This window comes from Cimex lectularius, unplaced genomic scaffold, assembly GCF_000648675.2.
Source record: "Cimex lectularius strain Harlan isolate CLEC.00 unplaced genomic scaffold, Clec_2.1 scaffold160, whole genome shotgun sequence".
Taxonomy (NCBI): domain Eukaryota; kingdom Metazoa; phylum Arthropoda; class Insecta; order Hemiptera; family Cimicidae; genus Cimex; species Cimex lectularius.
In genome coordinates, this window is record NW_019392776.1 from 261307 (window position 1) to 280809 (window position 19503).

Genomic DNA, 19503 nt, shown 5'->3' on the forward strand with positions numbered 1-19503 from the left:
AATCAGTATAAACCATACTATTGGGGGAAGTTTATGGGATATGAACCAGTAGAAGGAAGTATATTTTCATGCTAGTAATGTAGATTTTACATGGACTACATCTTGATATCATATATGTCACATTACTAGGTTTCTATTATAATTCACGAATATCTCCTATGAGAAATATTGTGCTGATTATTGTGCTGATGTGCATTTCTTGAATTTTTCCTATGTTAAGAAACTTCTCCCAGGATTTAAAAATAATTTTATCAGTACGGACAAGAAAAAGAATAGAATAAATATGCACTGCAGGAAAAAGTATTAAAATAAACCCAACACAATCGACCAGGGTAGTTTTGTACCACATGTTTTTTTATTATTTTTTTTATTTTTTAATATTTTTTTTTAGTTAATTACTACTACTAATTTACTAATAATCCATAGATGGACCCTTTACCCCCATTCCTTTTTTCCTTACAGGTTATAGGACAATTCTGGGGAATTTCAGTTTTGCAACTTCTGCAATATATAAGAAAAAACATGCTCTGGGGTACAAAATTATCGCACAGTCACACAGTGTGACCGTTCAAAGATTAATGGTTAAGTTCTCTTCATACCTTTAGAGATTTTTAACTAACAACATTCATAAAATTATAAAATACTCTTTTGAGTGCTAACGAATTCGAACTTGAAATGTTCAATCATCTTATAATTTACTCGTCATAACTGTTATTATTATTATGTATTTTATATTACTTGACTAAATCAACTTCTAGATTTAATATTATATATTGAAAATGAAAATATGTTGCTAATTCCTACAGCATACCATCAACACATGGACGAAAGAAAATAATCTTTGACATCAAAATATAATTGATAATTTTGTGTATTGTTTTATTTTTTTAAAATCATTTGTAGTTTCAAATATAAGGTTAGATTGTTTTGAGTTTCTCTAACTGGACCAATGATTTTAAAAAAATAACAGTACTAGAAAAAAAAATTTTTTAGTTGTATTAATAATTTGAACACAAGAATTTTTAAACTATTTTTTGGATTCAGTTGAATAATTTTTGTTGAATCGTACAGTGCTACTTGGATAGTTTTTAAGTTTAAAAATAAAAGAAATCAAGAAAAAGAAATTGTTTGTTAAATCTTGTATTGCAAGTAAATTTTCACAAGAAACCTTCATCAAATATGTGCATAATTTTAAATTAAATGAATATTTAGAAGACCCACTTTTTAGCTCACATGAAATAATTTTAAAAATATAAAAAAATACAATGTATGTGACAGTGACCTTTGAAATGACAGTGTGTAGTGTAGTGTTAAAAAAGATGTAATTATTTATAAATTACGAAATTTTGGCTACACTGGAATAAATCTTGAATTTCTAACTTGATATGTATATGTGTTTTGCATATATGCATGTGTACTATTTATAAACTGTAAAGGACTTTATATTGAAGTCGTCATAAAACGATTGCACTAAATGTGTTTTATTACGTAATAGGTGTTTATACATTGCTTGAAAGTTGTTGAATGTGAAATAAGATCATATCATTTTCTACAGCTAAACATTTTTAAATTGTTATACATTTATATAACTGTTGAAGTTGGTCAACTCTGTTAAACTTGAACATATTTTTAACTAATATGTTTGTTTTTTAGTTTTTAAAAAATTTCCTTATGTGAAATTTTTTTAACTTAATAGTTAATTTATAGTCAATTACTGTATTCCTATTATCAATGTATTCATACAATTTTATTTTATAGGTACATCCAGAAAGTAATATATTAAGAAAACATGTCCTAGTCAATTAAAAAGTCGTTTAGATATGCTTTGCATAAAAGGAATTAATTTTTACAGGTTACAATTCTATACCTTTTAGTTACTTTTTCAGATTAAAAATATAAACTTTTATTTGCATATATAATTCAGATGCTTTAATGACATATTACCACCGGATATTTCGATAAGAACATTTGTAAAACCTAATAAATATTAAAATAAACATTATTTCACGAATGAATAAAAAACAAAACAAATGCAGTCATGATTTTTTACAAAAAAAAAAAACTTTCTCTCAATTTTTCAAAGTTGATGTTTTATGTATATACACATATTTACAGATATTTTTATTGGATTTTTGCACACTTGAAAAAAAAAATAATAAACACTCGTTTCATCTGTTTATCTTTAAATAGAAATCAACTGCACTCAATCATATTGAAAATGTTCAGTGGAATGAATTATTTTAAAATATGGTTGAAATGAAAATCTGTAAAATATATTGTTAGTCATAATAATACTAATATTCTTGAATTTTGTTTTACTCTCTCTCTCTCTCTTTTCCTGCTACTACCTACAAGCAGTAAAAAAGAAATTTAAAAAATCTTATTAGGGTGAGCAATGGTCTTATGGAACTGAGTATTTATTAAAAAAATTCTACATTGTGATTAGACCAGGATCAATAAATTGTTAGATCAATATTTTACATTTTTATCCGACATATTTAACTCTGTAATGACAATACAATGCGAATAAATTAATTTTATGATTTACTTTTATAGAGTCAAACATTAATTTTTCCAAGTTTTGCACTTTGTAATTCATATGTTCTTTAAGCTAAGCTAATAAAAATATAATACATATATAAAAAAACACTATACCAAGTTTTATTTCAACTTTCAGTTGGTGAGTTTTAGAGTAATTTATTGATTGTAAAAAAAATATGCTTGGAGCATAAAACATAGAACATATTTTAGCACTTGATTATATCAATTAGAAATCTATTATTTATTTAAATTTTGTAAAATAGATTTGTATTTAGAAAAACAAAATAATTTTTAGTTTGTATAGTTTTGCCAAATATATATCAATATTGTTTATATTCAGTATCACTTTATAATTATGTAAAGCAGGCTGTAAAATGTTATAAAAATATTTAAAAAAACACCTGTTTTGGTTTTTCTTTTACCACTGTCAACAAACAATTGTATAATCAACTTTGACATGAGATATACTACATTATTAAAAGTTTTTAATCTAGAGATGGATTATTATGCTAGAATTTAATTTGGAAAATTTCCTCCTGTGGTCTGCAGAATAATGAACCTGCATTTTGATTCTTGCCATTCATTTTGGTTTGCTTATCCTCGCTGGATTTGTCTGCCAGAGATGATAGACATTTCGCCATCGTCAGTGTGTTCATTTTGATATTCCAGTCGAGTTGATTGCCATTTACAATCGGTTTGTGGATGTATCGATGTTTTTTGTGTGAATATGAGAAATCTTTCAAGCAATCTCTCAGGAGTTTAAAATAAAAAAAGGCCTAGGGAGGATCTTGAGCTTGTAGTTCAGGAGGTAAATAAAAGGATAGTGCATGCTTTTGAAAGAAATTGATAATAACTCAAAGAACCATTGGACAATGGGTTAAGAATAAAATATTTGGTTTGGCGGGACTAAATGTGGTGTAATGGGTTCCAGTACAGAGGCTTGCAAAATGCTTGTTATAACAGAGAACCATCGCAGAAACTAGGACTGCTAGTAACTAGTTAAAACTAGAAGATGGAGTACTGCAGAACACACACACTCCAGAGGCATATGTACTCAGAGCAGGAGAAACAAGAAGAAATAGGGGAACAATTCCACTGTTGGTGCGCATATACAGGCTGAACTTCCTACTCCTGGGTGAGAAAAACCCAGCCAAGAATGATAAATACAAGAACACATAAACCTTTAGGATCTGATAAAAAGCCTTAACCATAACAAAGATAAATAACAGAGATGGCTCAATAGACTCATATTTGTCAAGGTGCAAATGTTGTAAATAGGCCAACTCCATTTGATCTTAATCTAATCTTTTTGTGTGTATTACAGAAAAAATATAATAATAATAAAAGTATATATAAATGTATTACAGTATTCATAAAGAATATATATATATATATATATATATATATATATATGTGTGTGTGTATGAGATAGAGTGTATTTATTAGTGTGAATGTGTAGTGTGAGAAAACCGACCCATCGACTCTTAATCAGATTAGCTGTCAAATTTGTGTGATGGAGAAATATTGTTTGTAGTTGGGCAGTGCTGAATCTGCATGCAATTCATTTTTTTCCATGTTAAAATTAGGGATCCTGTTGCTAGCAGCGCTTTGGTGAAAATCATTATATGCTAGATATTGTTGTAGATTGTATTATATAGCATTTTTCAATCAAATGAAACCTTTTTCCAAGCAATTGAAACTTTTTTTCAACCAAATGAAACCTTTTTCCTACCAAATGAAACTTTTTTTCAACCAAATGAAACCTTTTTTCAACCAAATGAAACCTTTTTCCAAGGAAATGAAACCTTTTTTCAACCAAATGAACCTTTTTTTCAATCGAATGAAACCTTTTTCCAAGCAAATGAAACTTTTTTTCAACCAAATGAAACTTTTTTTTCAATCAAATGAAACCTTTTTCTAAGCAAATGAAACAACTGACAAAAAAATCCTCTTGAGATCGGATAGCAAGCAGCTGTTAAAGCATTAGCATATAAATAATTAAATCAAAATTATCAAAATAGTGAATGCATCCAAAACCTGGGGATACAGCTTATAAGTTCACATGGCAAAGGAGGGAGGATATGCAAGACCATATACGGTCCTGAACCCGTTTTTGTGGTTACAAAACCATATATAGAATATTTTCTTTGGTGATTGATCAGCCTTCTCAGTTTAAATATATTTTTCTTTCTAAAAGGTAGACTGGGGATGAGGCCAGGAAGACAGAAACATTTATTTTCTTGTCGAGCTTTCGGCAGAATATATCGCCTTCATCAGGACTTTGAAAAAAATTGTTATACTATATGAACAGGTACATGTGTGGATAACGGAGTTCTGCCGGCTAAAAAATATGCTAAAACAACCCTCACCAAGACTGGGGAAACAGTTAGAGAGGGCTGAACTCAGAAGAGTGATATGGCAGTATACCGGCCGTAGACATCTGAGAAAACATCTACAAAAATGGGTTCATTCGATGATTACCCCATAGGGAGGAAGAAACTGCCATCATCAACACATCTTTCAATGCGAAGCAACAGCTCAATGGAGACAAAATCTGAGGTGCAATCCAGGGAAAGGAATTGTAGCAATGACCGTCAATGATCTAGTATTCCTTAGGAGAAGGATCCTGCTTGGGGAATAATGATAGCACTTCATTTTTTATATTATAGTAATAAAAAATAAAATTACTACACAATAAGCACAGTACGGCATGCGAAATTCTGTCTGCACGAGGTCAATGAAAATGTCAATAAAGCATCAATCAGAACAATACAAAAAATCTAAGAAGGAGAAAAAATTAAAGAACTTGAAAGTAAAGCCAAAAAATAAAATAAAACAAATAATAAAAATGAAAATAAAATTGTACCTCATTCAACATTAAATATACCGGTATGGTCAGGCGTGTCTACAATATTTTACAAGTGGGGTCGGGTCAGAGTTTAGTCCAGTAATTAGTCCATCTCTAGACAGGAACTGAGGCCTAGGTCTTTTTCGAATTTATTTTAAATTTGTGCATTCTGCTAAGAAATGGAACATATCCTCTACTCTTAGAGTTACATACAGGGCACCTCATTTTTAAAACACATCGCAAATCACCCAGATTCAGATGCTGATTAGGCTTGGGGAATAAAAAACCCCTGACTTCCTAGTATCCGTATTTATCATTACCAATAACTGTTTAGGGGGGCGTCGGTGGCTGCAACGGTTGACACGGCGCTCATCACTGTACGGTAAAGGTCCCGGGTTCGAATCCAGCAGCCCTACATTCGAACCCGACATACTTACAAATGGGCTTTTTTTTTCAAAAACACCGGCACTCTGAGGGTGGATATGTCCTCTGTTGTTTCAAGCCTCGTAAAAAAAGGAAAAAAAGGTACAATTGCAAAATTTGCTAGGACGATTGTTTCGATTTACGTTATATAAATTAGCTATATTTTTATTAAAAGCTTTCCTTACATTTTTAGGTGGGATTGAGATGGGAAGTTAGTGTCCGAGTGGATCAAGGTCACGATAGCTCAAGTGGTAGAGCAGCGGCGTATCTAGCCGAAGATCGTGGGTTCGGATCGATATAACCTCTGCTGTTGCGAACCCTCGGAAAAATAAAAAATGTAACTGTTTAGGAAGTTAAGGAAAAGAGAGAAAAAATATGAGTGGCAGTAAGAAAAATTGCTATTTTATGCACAGAGGGCCCCGGCAATGGCCACTTTGTCGTCCCATAATTAATATAAAAACTATATACTAATAACTGTAGAAGAACATAAATAGTTATAGCTAAATATACTCCTTAAATGAGCTGCATTCATATTTTATAGTGGATATATATAGGAAAAAGTCAATCAAGTTCATTAACAGAAAATATTATTTGCTCACATTAATAATTATAATAAATATAAAATTAATATCACAAGATCAGTAGCATCATGACAACAGAACTACTTGAAAACAAAAATAAATATTTTTAAAAAACTTATACATTATTTTACAATTTTCTGAAAAACATGTTCAATATTCATTTCATTTACATTACAACAATTTATGCACAATCAATATTATAAGTGAACACACTCACTCATTCTCATTCAAACTGAGTCAAATGACTGGTTTACTCTTTACAAACTAATTATATGGTTTGAATATCCAAATTTTTTCTTCTTTTTTTTCTTTTTTTTGGAATGTTCAAAACCTGATATAAAGTATACACTATCCTCATGGCTGTTTCAACTACAACTTAGCTAACCTTTAATAATATAACTAGATAAATATGCATTATTGACTTGAAAATGTACAATTACACAATTACATCACAATACACATAGACTGTCCACAAATAAGATTTAAATGGGAAAGTTTTTTTTTAATACATTCATTAAACCATACATCAATTATTAGTAGTAATTTAACATATCACTAATAGTATGACAATCTTGTTTATACATTATACACACAACAGAAAATTATATTAAATTCTAAGACACAAGATCACGAGTGGTAAATAACTGTGTTAAATCCATTTGAATGAGTGTGAACAAGTCTAAATTAGACAATATTTGGAAGTTAATGCCACATTTCTTGAATGACTCACATTTAGTTTATATGTACAATTATTGACTTTGGCTACGAAAAGAAAGAAATAAAATCGTTCTATAGGAAAACAACAAGCAGTCTAAACTTTGTATATCACGATGACATACGTTATTACATTATCGATTTTAATCAACACATGCGTACTTGTTAAAGAAGTTTTTCGTGTGAAGTTGGTATTCCGCATTTCTTCTAACATTTTTTGTAATGAACACACCGACAAAAGCTAGAGACAATGTAAATAAAAGTAAAAAAGTATATTTTAAAATTTCCTTAACCGTTTTTACAGTGAATGTTAAATGATATAGAACGTTGACAAAATTCTCCGGGAGTTCTCCTGAGTCCTGAAATAAATAAAAAAAATAGCTGAAGTGAAATAAAGTAATCGAAAATAACACATTTATAAAGAATATGTTTATTACCTAATTTTAAAAAAACCATAAAGTAAAGAAAAATAAAATAAATAAAAATGTAAAAAAATTATAATTAATTAAGGTTTTTAGTTGAGATAAAATCTCGGCGACAAAATCCAATCCGATTACACGACATTTGAAAAATGGCAAAAAGGAGGGAAAATTCAAAAGGTGCGGTTGAGATGGGAAGTTGGTGTCCGAGTGGACTGAGGTACCGATAGCTCAAGTGGTAGAGCAGCGGCATATCAAGCCAAAGATCGTGGGTTCGAATCCCGCTTGTGCCATTAACTTTTTTATCTCAACTAAAAACCTTAATTAATTATAATATATTAATTAGTCAAGCAGACCACGAAATTAGTGAATTTAATGGTAAAAAAAATTTTGTCCCTTTTTTGGGGGTACCAAATAATTCCACCTCTAGCACAAATCATGCCCATTAAACACTTTGCATTCCTTGGACAAAATTTCTGGTAAAATTTAAAATCCGATATGATATCTTAGACAGAAAAACTGAGAGACGGTCAGTAGTCAGGATTGGCTTTTCTTACAAATTACTTTTTTTGTTTCTCTCATCTACTAAGAATCACTGGCAAGTATGCACAGACACATGCCCCAATATTTTTGTACTATTAAGTTTAAAAAAAAATTATACAAGAGAAAAATAACTTACAAAATCAAGCCATCCAAATGGAAGAATTATTTCATTCTGACTCACTTTTTCAGAAAATTGCATGTATATATATTTTTCGAATTTTATATTTAATTGAAATCTCATTTTTGCAAGCAGGCAAATCCCAAGATCCTGAAAAATGCGAGAATGTTCCATTTAGTTTAACCACTCGACTCAACTAGTCACAAACACTATAGAATACATATATAGTACAAATAATTACCTTGTGAATTTGGAAATATGACCTGTGTTTTTGTGCATCTGGATGTAAACCAACAATATGATTTTTTATTATATCGCCGCCTTTCCAAAAATGGGGAAACGAAGCATATAAAGGTATATCTATAAATCATAAAGTTAATATAAGTTTCATCCCAACATCCTCTCAATTTGCTGAGGAGTAGCCAGCGGAATTAGTGAAGTGAAATGGGAGAATAAAATTGATTATTTGCTTCCCTCAATGTAAATATGTAAATAGTTGTAAATATAAAAGTTGTAAAAGTTAGAATTTTTTCCATTTTTCCTTAAAAACTAAATGTTATATTAAATGTGTAAGTGGAAAAAGTGTAACCACAAAATTACATATGGTAAATATGTATAATTTAATGATAAATGAATAACAGAAAAACAAACTTGTAAATATATCAATTATCATGAAATTTCATATTGTAACTGAAAATTGAAGAATTGTAATAAATTATTAACATTTAAAAAAGTCTAAATGGTGGGTGGTCAATGCTGTAGGGTTAGGTACGATCATAGATAAATGGTTTTGACTGTTTGTTGAGATACGTGAAATATAAATGTCTATCTCTTTTTGTTGAAGTATTTGCTGGAGGGTTTTGTTGATCTGCTTGATGAAAGATAGGGTAGGTTCTGATTTTATTATGTAGGTGTTTGTGTCATTGATAATTGTGTTGTTTGTGTTTATAGTCATTGTGATGAGCGGTTTTCTTTTTTCGTGCGCGCGGCTCGCGGCTTGTTCGAATACCGTCGCTCGCTAGGGTACTCCGAGAGGGTAGCGAGCTACTCCACTCTAGGCCCATCAAGCCTTTTAGGGGTAAGATGTGTCAGGTTGCCCGGGCTTGATGGGTGAACACCCTTTACTTACTTACTACTAACTCTGGGGGAAAGATATTGCAATTCAGACAGATCAAACAGGTCCCTTTATTTGATATGACTGAACAATTCCCAATATGTATAATCAACTAGTGAATAACGCCCTAACCCTGCTTATAAATAGAAACTCTTATTTCCTATTAAACAATTCATATACAAAACAAATTGTTACAACTTCCTTACTGCGGCTGCACGTACGTTGGCGGTAGCTCAGTGGAGAAGGGGGAGACAAGTGATGGTCGGTGAGGGGGTGAAAGGTTATTTATAGGTGTTATGTTGAGCGCCACAGTATTTTTGGGGAAGGATAAATACTGAAACCAGGGACTAAAAAGGAAAAGAAGAGTATAACAATAGGAAGAAAGGGGAAAGGAAGGCACTTCTGGCTCTCTTCTTTCTGATGGCGCTTCCAACCAGGGTTATGATGGGAGCTAAATGATGAAGTTCTTCCTGCTTCCATCCGAGTTAATTCATTAACACAAGCAAGATATCTTAAGGTATTATCTTACTTAGGGTTTTTTTTTTTTTTTTTTTTTTTTTTTTTTTTTACGAGGGTTCGCAACAGCAGAGGTCATATAAACCCTCAGGGTGCCGGTGTTTTTGAAAAAAAGCCCATTTGTAAGTATGTCGGGTTCGAATGCAGGGCCGCTGGATTCGAACCCGGGACCTTTACCTTACAGTGATGAGCGCCGTGTCAAAGACTAAACCTTGCGGCCACCGACGCCCCCATTACTTAGGGTTTAAAACTACGATTGAGAAAAAAAATGAATACTAATCACAACTATTCTATTTACAAGTACATAGACAAATCATTTTAAATTAAAAGCTAACCAAAGGCCGAAACTTGTAGCTAATGTCTCTAGTCCAGAACTATCAGGCCTGATAAGAAATTGGAAATGTACCAACTCACGGGATCACTCCTCACTTGCCGGGATCAGCCCCTTCCTCTTCATAGGAACTCTTTGATTAGCCCGACTAGGTTCACCAACCACACACACACATATACTTTTTAAAAAAACAATGTTTTCTTTTCCTCGCGGAGACCACCTCTTCCTCGGAATGTCTATATCCAACTCACTCCCCTTGCCTTTTTTTCTTTGTATTTTTTCAGACTCGGAACCAGTGCCCTCCCGATCAGGATCTTGCAGGCCGCGAATTGCTTCCTGCTTCTCGCACTTCTCTTCTCGGTTCGTCCCGCCACTATTTAAGCTTTATTAATTTTTTTCCCGAGAAGAAGGAAAAAAATGTAATACTATTACTGGAAGACTAATTCTAGATATAACTAGTGCTCTTACTCTCTTTAACGAAACCTTAATACTTAATTATTGGGATCGTAGTACTAAAAGTAGCCCGAAATCACCCAGCTGTTCTCCAAATCTCCCGCAAACCAATTGACAAAATTTGTACTCACAGGACGGGAACACATGCATCGATTTCGTCGGTCCGATGATAAGGATCCTGCGAACTACGCTGACTAATCTGCCGCACCTGTTCACCCTTTTGACTCCGTTTGACAGACTCACTCATCGTCCCCACGGGACACTCCTACTGACTCAACTGCGGACTCCCGGACTCTACTCGGACTCTCTTCGGACTCAACCCAGAATCTGCCCGGATTTCACTACGATTGTCCTTTTTGTATCAATCCATTCAGAGAGGAGTTGGGGAACAGTTGTACTTCGAAAATACTGCTATGCTTCCGGGTGACCCGACTGCCCTTGTCCTCTCCAGGTCATTGAGCTATTCCGGATGAGTCTGGGCATTAGCTAATCCTGAGGGTTGAGCAATAAGGCCAGTCAGCACAACAGCCAATTTTTCTAGGGCGATTGCCCCTGGATCGACCCTCATTTCTCAATCGAAAACATCCAGCTGTTATTATTTCGCCAGCTTTGTTTAGCTGCGTCTGGAGTTCTCGAGAAAGACAGGGTCGGCTCCTGCGATTCCAGGCCACTTCCGGTTACTCAACCCGGCACAATACACTTTCCCAACAATTAACTAACATATTACTATGTCTAATTTTAATATTTATAACAAACTTAATTGTCCACAAACCCCGTTTAAGATTCCCTTCTGGGGATCTTCACAGTCATCTTTATTGAGAGCTACTGTTTGTTTTGTTTTGCTGAAATGATGAGCATGTCTGGGTTATTTTTTTAGAGATTTTTTGTTTTTTTATAAATGTTTATTGAGTCGTGTTGTGATTATTTGTGGTTAGATGTTTTAAGTGATTTGTTATTGTGTCTATGCATTTGGTTCAAATTGTGTCCTTTTCATCATCCGTTTTAGGTGATTTTTGGATAGTGTAGTCTACATCTGCGATTAACTGAGTAATTAGGAAATCCGATTTGTTATAAAGTATCGCAAATTTCGGTCTTAGTGATAAGAGGTTGTGAATATAAGGGGAAATATTGGTTTTGATGAGGTTTAGAAACCAATTATCGTTTGTGTATGTTTTCTAGAAGTTTTTTGGTATGATTGTTTCTGATTTGGTCAAACAGTTTGTCATAAGAAATTTTTTGGTATTTGTAAAATTGATTCAGGCATGGTTGACAGAGTGTTTGAATTTGTGGATTTTATCAGTTGGTGTTTTAATTATTGATGTAGTTCCTCTTGGGTTGAAATAGTAGATGTTTTTATTAGGATTGATTTTTTTTTATTTCATTTTTTTTTAATATGGGTGGTAAGAAGAAAAACTATCAAACCTTTGTGGCATGGTGCTGTGTTAAATACACCATCTGGCGCGTGTTTTCCGTCTCTCTTGAAACAACTGTATTCTTCCCTTTGATAATTGAACATTTCCTCATGGACATTATATTGATGAACTGGAAAACCATCTACACTCTGAAACAATTTACAAATTAATATCACCGACTGATGATAATTGTAAAAGCTTAATTTTTAAATACTCTAAACATTTAAATTAATTTAAATTTGTAAAAAAACTATCGTTAAACATGGAAAATCAGTTCTAAAATATGCGTCATTGCATGATTTTGGCATACAATTGGGATTAAGGTTGTGCATTGTTTATATGAATACCTGATACCTGTTTACATGAATACATTATTTATATGAATTATTACACTAATAAGAAAATACTGCAAAATAAGCAAACTGTATGATGGCTGTATTAATTTAAAGCTTTGTCTCATTAATTATCACAAAAATGGTCCTTTTTATTGCCTTTGGAATAAACGGTGAGTCAAAATGGGAAGTTTGTGGCATGGGCGATCGAAATCACGGTAGCTCAAGTGGTAGAGCAGCGGCGTATTTAGCCAAAGGTCGTGGGTTCGAATCCCGCTTGTGACACAAATTTTTCATTTAGAAAAAAATAGTTATGTAATATGAGTTATTACTGCATGTTAAATGATTCAAAAAAATATTGATCAAGTAGCTGGATATTAGAAGATTGTAAAATGCACATAATAGCACTTGCTACGAAATGAAAAATATACTTTATTCTGGAATTTCAAGTCGCGTTAATAATTAATTATGAATACAACGTATTTAAGCCAGATAAGGCTGTACAAAGATGTCCATTTACAAAAATATATACATAAGTAAAAATATTCAACTATGGATATTAAACTAAATGGGCAATTAAAAATCTAATGCCAAATTGTAAGTACAAAAGGTGATGAAAGAGATGGGAATTAAAAGTGGAAAGAGATAAGATTCGGCTGATAGAGTGAGGAAGGGAATTTCATAGATTGGAGGCAGGGGAGAAGAACGAAAGTAGTTCATTTTTTGTTTAAATTATACAATAAAAATGTAAATAATTAATCATTTATAATTAACAATATAAAAAAAAATTTCCAATCGACATATGTTTGTAAATTACCCAGGCCTTGAAGACAACCCGAATAAAGATCAAAATGTTGGCAATAAAATGAAAAAGGTGTATTTCTGAAATACATCTAACCTGACCACTCCTCGCTACTTCAACTATTTACTGAACCACGGGTTGCTAAACAACACACAAATTGTAAAGAAAAAGAGACGAAGAACAGGCACAACTTTTTCATAGAATAGCAGGAATATTATCTAGACTAGAGAGAAATCAACTCTTTAAAACCATATCAACAAGAATGGAAAATTCATTAAAAATTAAAGACCAGAGTCCTACTGCATATTTGGGAACCTTAAAGGAACAGCTAAAAGCCAGTGTGATATACATGTTCAAAGATACCTGCAAATTTTATCAGCAACCTGCTGATCACGGACGAGTTCTGTTTAAGGAAAGTCCCAAGTTTCTTGATAGTGTGACAGAAGGAAATAGGGAAATTGTTAATTGTAAATAGAAGAATAGTAAGATGAGAAATTAAGGAGAGAACTGGAATATAATGATTTTAAATATATTTTAGAAATATTTTACCAAACGTGTTTGTGAACTTTTAACTTACCGTGGTCGATTTATTGAAGAAAATGGGCAATGTTCGACACATGTCATGGAGAAAGACGTGAAGTGGTTTCTTTTCCTTGACCAAATTAGCCGGGAATATGGTTCCATCGCTGCCTTCAATTTCATCACATTCAGTGTTACCCCAAGCACCAATATTTTTTTTACCATTCCAGCGAGTGAAAGAGCCTATCGTTGAAAGATCATCATGACCAGTTTTCATTGTTAGAATATCACTGTGCTCTCCTTGCCTCTATAACGTCAGTGATTCATTTTAAATTTTTATTGTAAATAAATCCAGTATATTTAGTGGTCTATTGACCAAATTACTTCTTTCAATTAATTAATCTTTTTATGTAAGGTTTTGGTTGAAATGAAAAAGTTAGTGTCATGAGTCGGATTATAAATAAATTTTTAAAAAAATCATTACATCACTTACTTTGGCAAGAAATCCATACATAGGCGGTTTAGCACCAGGACTGAAAAACTTTGTGCCAAAATTTAATAAATCATCTTCAAAACCCCAGATTACTTGGTTGAGTGTGATATTTTTAAATAGCTTCATATCATTATCAAAAAATTGTTGTAAAACCTTTTGTTCCATATAAAAAGCATAATTCTGGAATCTTAATTTCATAAGAGCCTATAAACAATTGTAGTTAGTATAATGAAAAAACACTCATCGCAACAATAATAATTATTGTAACAATACAGCACATACAATAAGGATATAATATTACTTCATACATAGTTCAGCTGATATAATTAATGAATAATTTGTGATAAGTATAATTCAACCATGAAATATTAAAATTAGTCGATTTTCAAATACATTCCCCATCAAAATAATCACAACTCCATAAGATTTTTGTATTTTACGAGAACATATCTGATTTATTCATCAAAAACCCCTTACACAATTTTTTTTTTTTTAACACGTGTTTGATTGTAAATTCTTCTCCTCTAGCTTTTACGACTGCTTCCATCCTTTGTTGGCAAACTCATAAAACGTTTTTGTAAAAAAAAAAGAGTTGTACAGGGTTGATCCCGTGACTGAACCTTTTTAAGGTTAACCCAAATGAAAATTTTGATTGGTCATTGTGGTATCGTTAGTAATGAAAAAGTCGACTAACTGAGAAAGCAAGTGTAAGAGTTGGGAGATTATCATGATTTTAAACTACCAAAAACTGATGCAAAACATGTGTTTAACAAGAACTGGCTAGAAGAATGGTGTGGCGGTTCAACCGAGGGAGTGCTGGAGGGGTGTACAAATCGCTTTTTCCTGTCCTTCATCCCATGCCATGGCTCTCCGAGGCAAAGACGGGCAATAAAAACTTTTTCTCATTAATCACTCGGGTTAGAACAAATCATTATATTTACAGAGCTTACCTCCACAGAATCAACCACAGAGAGTCGGCAAATTGTGAAACATGCAACGAACCAGAGAATATTGAACACATAGTCTTCATTGCCCGGAATACAAGGCAAATAGGGGAATTTTTCTGGACAGAGTTAGACAAAATGAAGGAGGTCAAGCCACATAGTGGGTAAAGTTTTCTCGTATCTGGTAGGGATGAGGTAGATAAGTTAATCTATTTATTTATCCAAGACTGTGATATTACTGTGTAATTATGCTTATCCTTAGAAGTGCCTCGACCTGGGATTGGGTCCTAGAGCAGGATCCGGGCCGGGCTCTCCAAACACTTCAGGCAGCTGTTAGCCCCGGGATGTGAACTTTTCCACAGATATTATAGTCATTGTAAATGTTTTTTATTTAAATCCCCCAAAACACCATTATTTTTCATGTCATTTTTTAATGAATGGAGTTCTACCAGTAATATTTTTAAAGTTTTTTGGCGTGGATGAGAGCTTCCCCGAGGCCTGCTTCATGTCTGTGGATGGGCCGCAGAATGCAAGCCAGATTCTAGATCTGAGCAGTAAGTACCTGCTCAAGCTATTCTGGCATTATTTGTTTTTCTTTTCTCATCATTGTTGGCCCTGTAAATCGATTTTATTTATTTATCTATTAATTTATTTTGCTGGATATTCTTGTGAACTTTCGGTGGATGTCTTAAAGGCAAAAAAAAATTGACTGGTTCATCACAGCTTAAACAACTTATTATGGACACAAACAAATTCACAGAATAAAGAAAATAAGAGAGAAATGTTGCTACCATACATACAAAAGGTGAAAAATGACAGAAAGGACAATAAAATGAACCAAGAAACAATTTAATCTGTTTGTTAGTAAAACAAAGGTAAAGGTAAATAATAACTATAACGATTAATGAAGGTTTTTAGTTGAGATAAAAAAGTCATTGGCACGAGCAGGATTCAAACCCACGATCTTCGGCTAGTTACACCCCTGCTCTACCACTTGAGCTATCGTGACCTCGATCCACTCGGACACTAACTTGCCATCTAAACCCCACGAAATTAGTGAATTTAATGAATTAAAATGAAGTATACTTCACTAAAGCTCTCCGTGGCCATTTCATTTGTCGCCGAGAATCCAATCCGATTACACGACATTTGAAAAATGGCAAAAAGGAGAGAAAACTCAAAAGGTGAGGTTGAGATGGGAAGTTGGTGTCCGAGTGGATCGAGGTCACGATAGCTCAAGTGGTAGAGCAGCAGCATATCTAGCCGGAGATCGTGGGTTCGAATCCCGCTCGTGCCATTGACTTTTTTATCTCAACTAAAAACCTTCTTTAATCGTAATATATTAAGTGGTCAAGCGGACCACGAAATTAGTGGATTTAATAACTATAACTTAAAGGAGTTGTGATATTTTTGATGGAAAAAAATTGACTCGCGTCATAAATTTACTAGAAAATTAATGAAAAAAACAAACTTACGATAAAAAGAACATTTGGCACCCAAATTGTTGTATTTAATGGAATAGGTGTCAATTCAGGCACAAAGGTAATTGTTTTTTTCTCTTGATATGATACAGTATGATTATCGTTGAAATGGATGTTTATCCTCTCCATTTGTTCCCTGGAATCACAGATTCAATTAATTTTTCATTAGACATTTAAATGGCTCAGAATTAAAATCAAATTAGTACTTATACTTACTAAGGTGATCAAACAAAATTATTTATTATATCACTAACTTAAGGTTACAAATACCATGATTAATTATGGTTTTCACTTTGGAACTAATAGATGAAAAAATAAATATAAATATATACATTATTAATATATTAATTTTTGTCAACTATTATCACAAAAGAGAGAAGAAATATATTTTTTTAAATTTATTATCAAAATCATTCAGGTATTACCATGATATTTATATCACTAATTTATAATATATCATAAATTAATGGGGCAATGTATGTAATAGACTGGAATCACACTCGAAAGCAATGATAAAATCTGACATTTTACGAACAGTTATAAACAATTCTTTTACCTAAAAACTAGTGGTCCTATTTCTTTGACATGTGGTACTTTATCGTCCCCTTTCAACCACGCCTCGTGGTTTGTATAATTGAAAATATAAACTGACAAATGAGTTTTAGTCGGTGGCATTTTCCACATTTCAAATACTGTATCAATATCGTTTCTGATGGAAATCAACTAAAAATCACATTACAAACACATATTAAATAATTATCAAACTTGTTGGACAAAAGGCAAAAATAGCATAAAAATGATGTTCTTATATTATATATATATATATAGTACCCACCTTTAGCACAGCATTATCATATGCATTAGTAAACCACATTACATAATTTATTCCTAAACTTAAAACTGCAAGTAGTAAAGCTACAATGAAACCTAAAAAATACAAAAATTAATTTAATTTTGAAGGTACAACAAAGGAGTGTAAGAAAATTTAAATTTTTATAAACTGTAGAAACATCATAAAAGCCCATCAACTGCCATTATTTGTCACTGCTGTATAAATAATTTTTTTATTAAATAATTTATTTGTAACCTGCAATCTGTAATTGGGGGTAGAAACCGAATTAAAGAGAAGGACTGATTCTATGTGAATCTAGATTGATTAAGGAACGTTTAAAAAGAGGATGTCGAGGATTTTGGAAACTGCTGGAAGAAGACTGACGGGTCTGGGGAGGCCATATAATTAGGAGGTTTGTGTGCTTTCGGAATGTGAATAATACTAATAATATAATAAAGAATAAATTGAATAATATCGTGGTGCTCTTGCTGAGAAAATAACATGAACTGGAGCGTCTCAAAACAGTGGTAGTTGTCTGGGCACCTCCACACAAAGAACTCGAGGGCAACAAAAGCCCTCTAACGCTAAAAATGCTATAAAAAACATGATTAAAAGGAGGCAGCATCGGTCAGCCAGGTCAGCAGAAATGAACGATCTAACTCATAGAAGAAAGGTTAACCTCGCACGAAGAATAACACCATGTGAGGTTGACATACAGACACACACTTTTTGGCCAAATCCCATGCAGCCAGAGAAAGGTTGCTCGAAATGTCCCGCCTACTGAAGGGTACAATTTCTTGGCCCCATATGGAGAGCACATACGAATGCCACCTAAAGTGAGAATTGTGCTTTGTGTCCCCTGTTCAGATTCTTGTAGGAAACAGGGTTATTTTATTGTATTGACACATTTATAGTAATGACAGTTGGTGTTTCTGACATGTATTGAGAGTGAATGCATTTATTAGCATGAATGTGTGATTGTTGATGGCAGAATACCGAATACCCCACCAACCCTCAATTAGGTTAGTTAATATGTGTCTAGAGGGTGATAGAGGAATATCGAGTTTCTTCATCACACTAATTGAGTGAATGGTATGTAAATAACTTACAATTAATTAAGGTTTTTAGTTGAGATGAAAAAAAGTTAATGGCACGAGTGGGATTCGAACCCACGATCTTCGGCTAGATACGCCGCTGCTCTACCATTTGAGCTATCGTGACCTCGATCCACTCGGACATCAACTTCCTATCTCAACCCCACCTTATGAGTTTTCCCTCCTTTTTGCCATTTTTCAAGAGGCGACGTATCTAGCCGAAGATCATGGGTTCGAATCCCGCTCGTGCCATTGACTTTTTTTTATCTCAACTAAAACCCTTAATTAACTGTAATGTATTAATTGGTCAAGCGGACCACGAAATTAGTGAATTTAATGGTATGTAAATAGTTAAATGTATTTACGAATGAGTGTGAGTGTGGATGGGTTTGAATCTAGAAACTGCATGCGTTAGGTGCTGAATTGTCCTAGCTGTTGACAGCACCTGGAGCCTAACCTCAGTGGCTGGATGGATAAGACTGAGGTCTAACCCTGGACTGCCAAAAGCTGAGGTGGGTGTGATTCTTTAGGCCTGCCGGTAATTTATTGTAAATTACAAAAGCTGGAATTGCTCGGTACATGTGTACAGCTTATGTAAATCCAAATCCAATCCAATGACATTGAATATTCAAACAGAAAAGTTTACCTTTGTTCATCCATTGTGAACGTTGACTTTGTTGGATTGTTGTTTCATCTATATCCTTGTACGCATCGTCCTGCCTCTCTGCTTCTCCTTGGCGCAATGGTTCACATTCAATGCCATTAACTAATTGACTTGTCGCTCGGCTGTTACGCTTTTCACTGGGGCAAGCTGAGCGCGAGAACATTTGACCAAAATGATTCAAAAGTTTCGGTATGCATTTCCCATTTTTCTCTTGCCTTGGAAACGTTTCTGCAGATGGAGTACGTAATGAACCCATTCAATTCTATAAAAAAAAAAAAAAAAATATTCAACACTTTTTTCAACTTTCAGTTTTCTTCACTCTAATGAAA

General features: G+C 33.1%; 1 protein-coding gene across 2 annotated transcripts in view; it reads right to left on the bottom strand.

Moving 5' to 3' along the window:
- Nucleotides 1-6402: 6402 nt before the first annotated feature.
- The window catches only part of LOC106672385 (lysosome membrane protein 2-like), a 65108-nt gene continuing 52007 nt past the window's right edge, over nucleotides 6403-19503 (bottom strand). Inside the window, exons 1-10 of one of the 2 annotated variants that reach the window (XM_024227613.1) lie at nucleotides 19157-19436; nucleotides 17420-17511; nucleotides 17141-17307; nucleotides 16579-16720; nucleotides 14160-14363; nucleotides 13725-13973; nucleotides 12024-12162; nucleotides 8429-8547; nucleotides 8206-8337; nucleotides 6403-7466 (exon numbers count right to left, since the gene is read on the bottom strand). In XM_024227613.1, the coding sequence (XP_024083381.1) occupies nucleotides 7251-7466; nucleotides 8206-8337; nucleotides 8429-8547; nucleotides 12024-12162; nucleotides 13725-13973; nucleotides 14160-14363; nucleotides 16579-16720; nucleotides 17141-17307; nucleotides 17420-17511; nucleotides 19157-19430 (1734 nt within the window). In that variant the 5' untranslated portion in view covers nucleotides 19431-19436 and the 3' untranslated portion in view covers nucleotides 6403-7250. Of the gene's footprint in view, nucleotides 7467-8205; nucleotides 8338-8428; nucleotides 8548-12023; nucleotides 12163-13724; nucleotides 13974-14159; nucleotides 14364-16578; nucleotides 16721-17140; nucleotides 17308-17419; nucleotides 17512-19156; nucleotides 19437-19503 lie in introns of those variants that run through there. The other variant, XM_014403772.2, reaches the window with a different exon arrangement.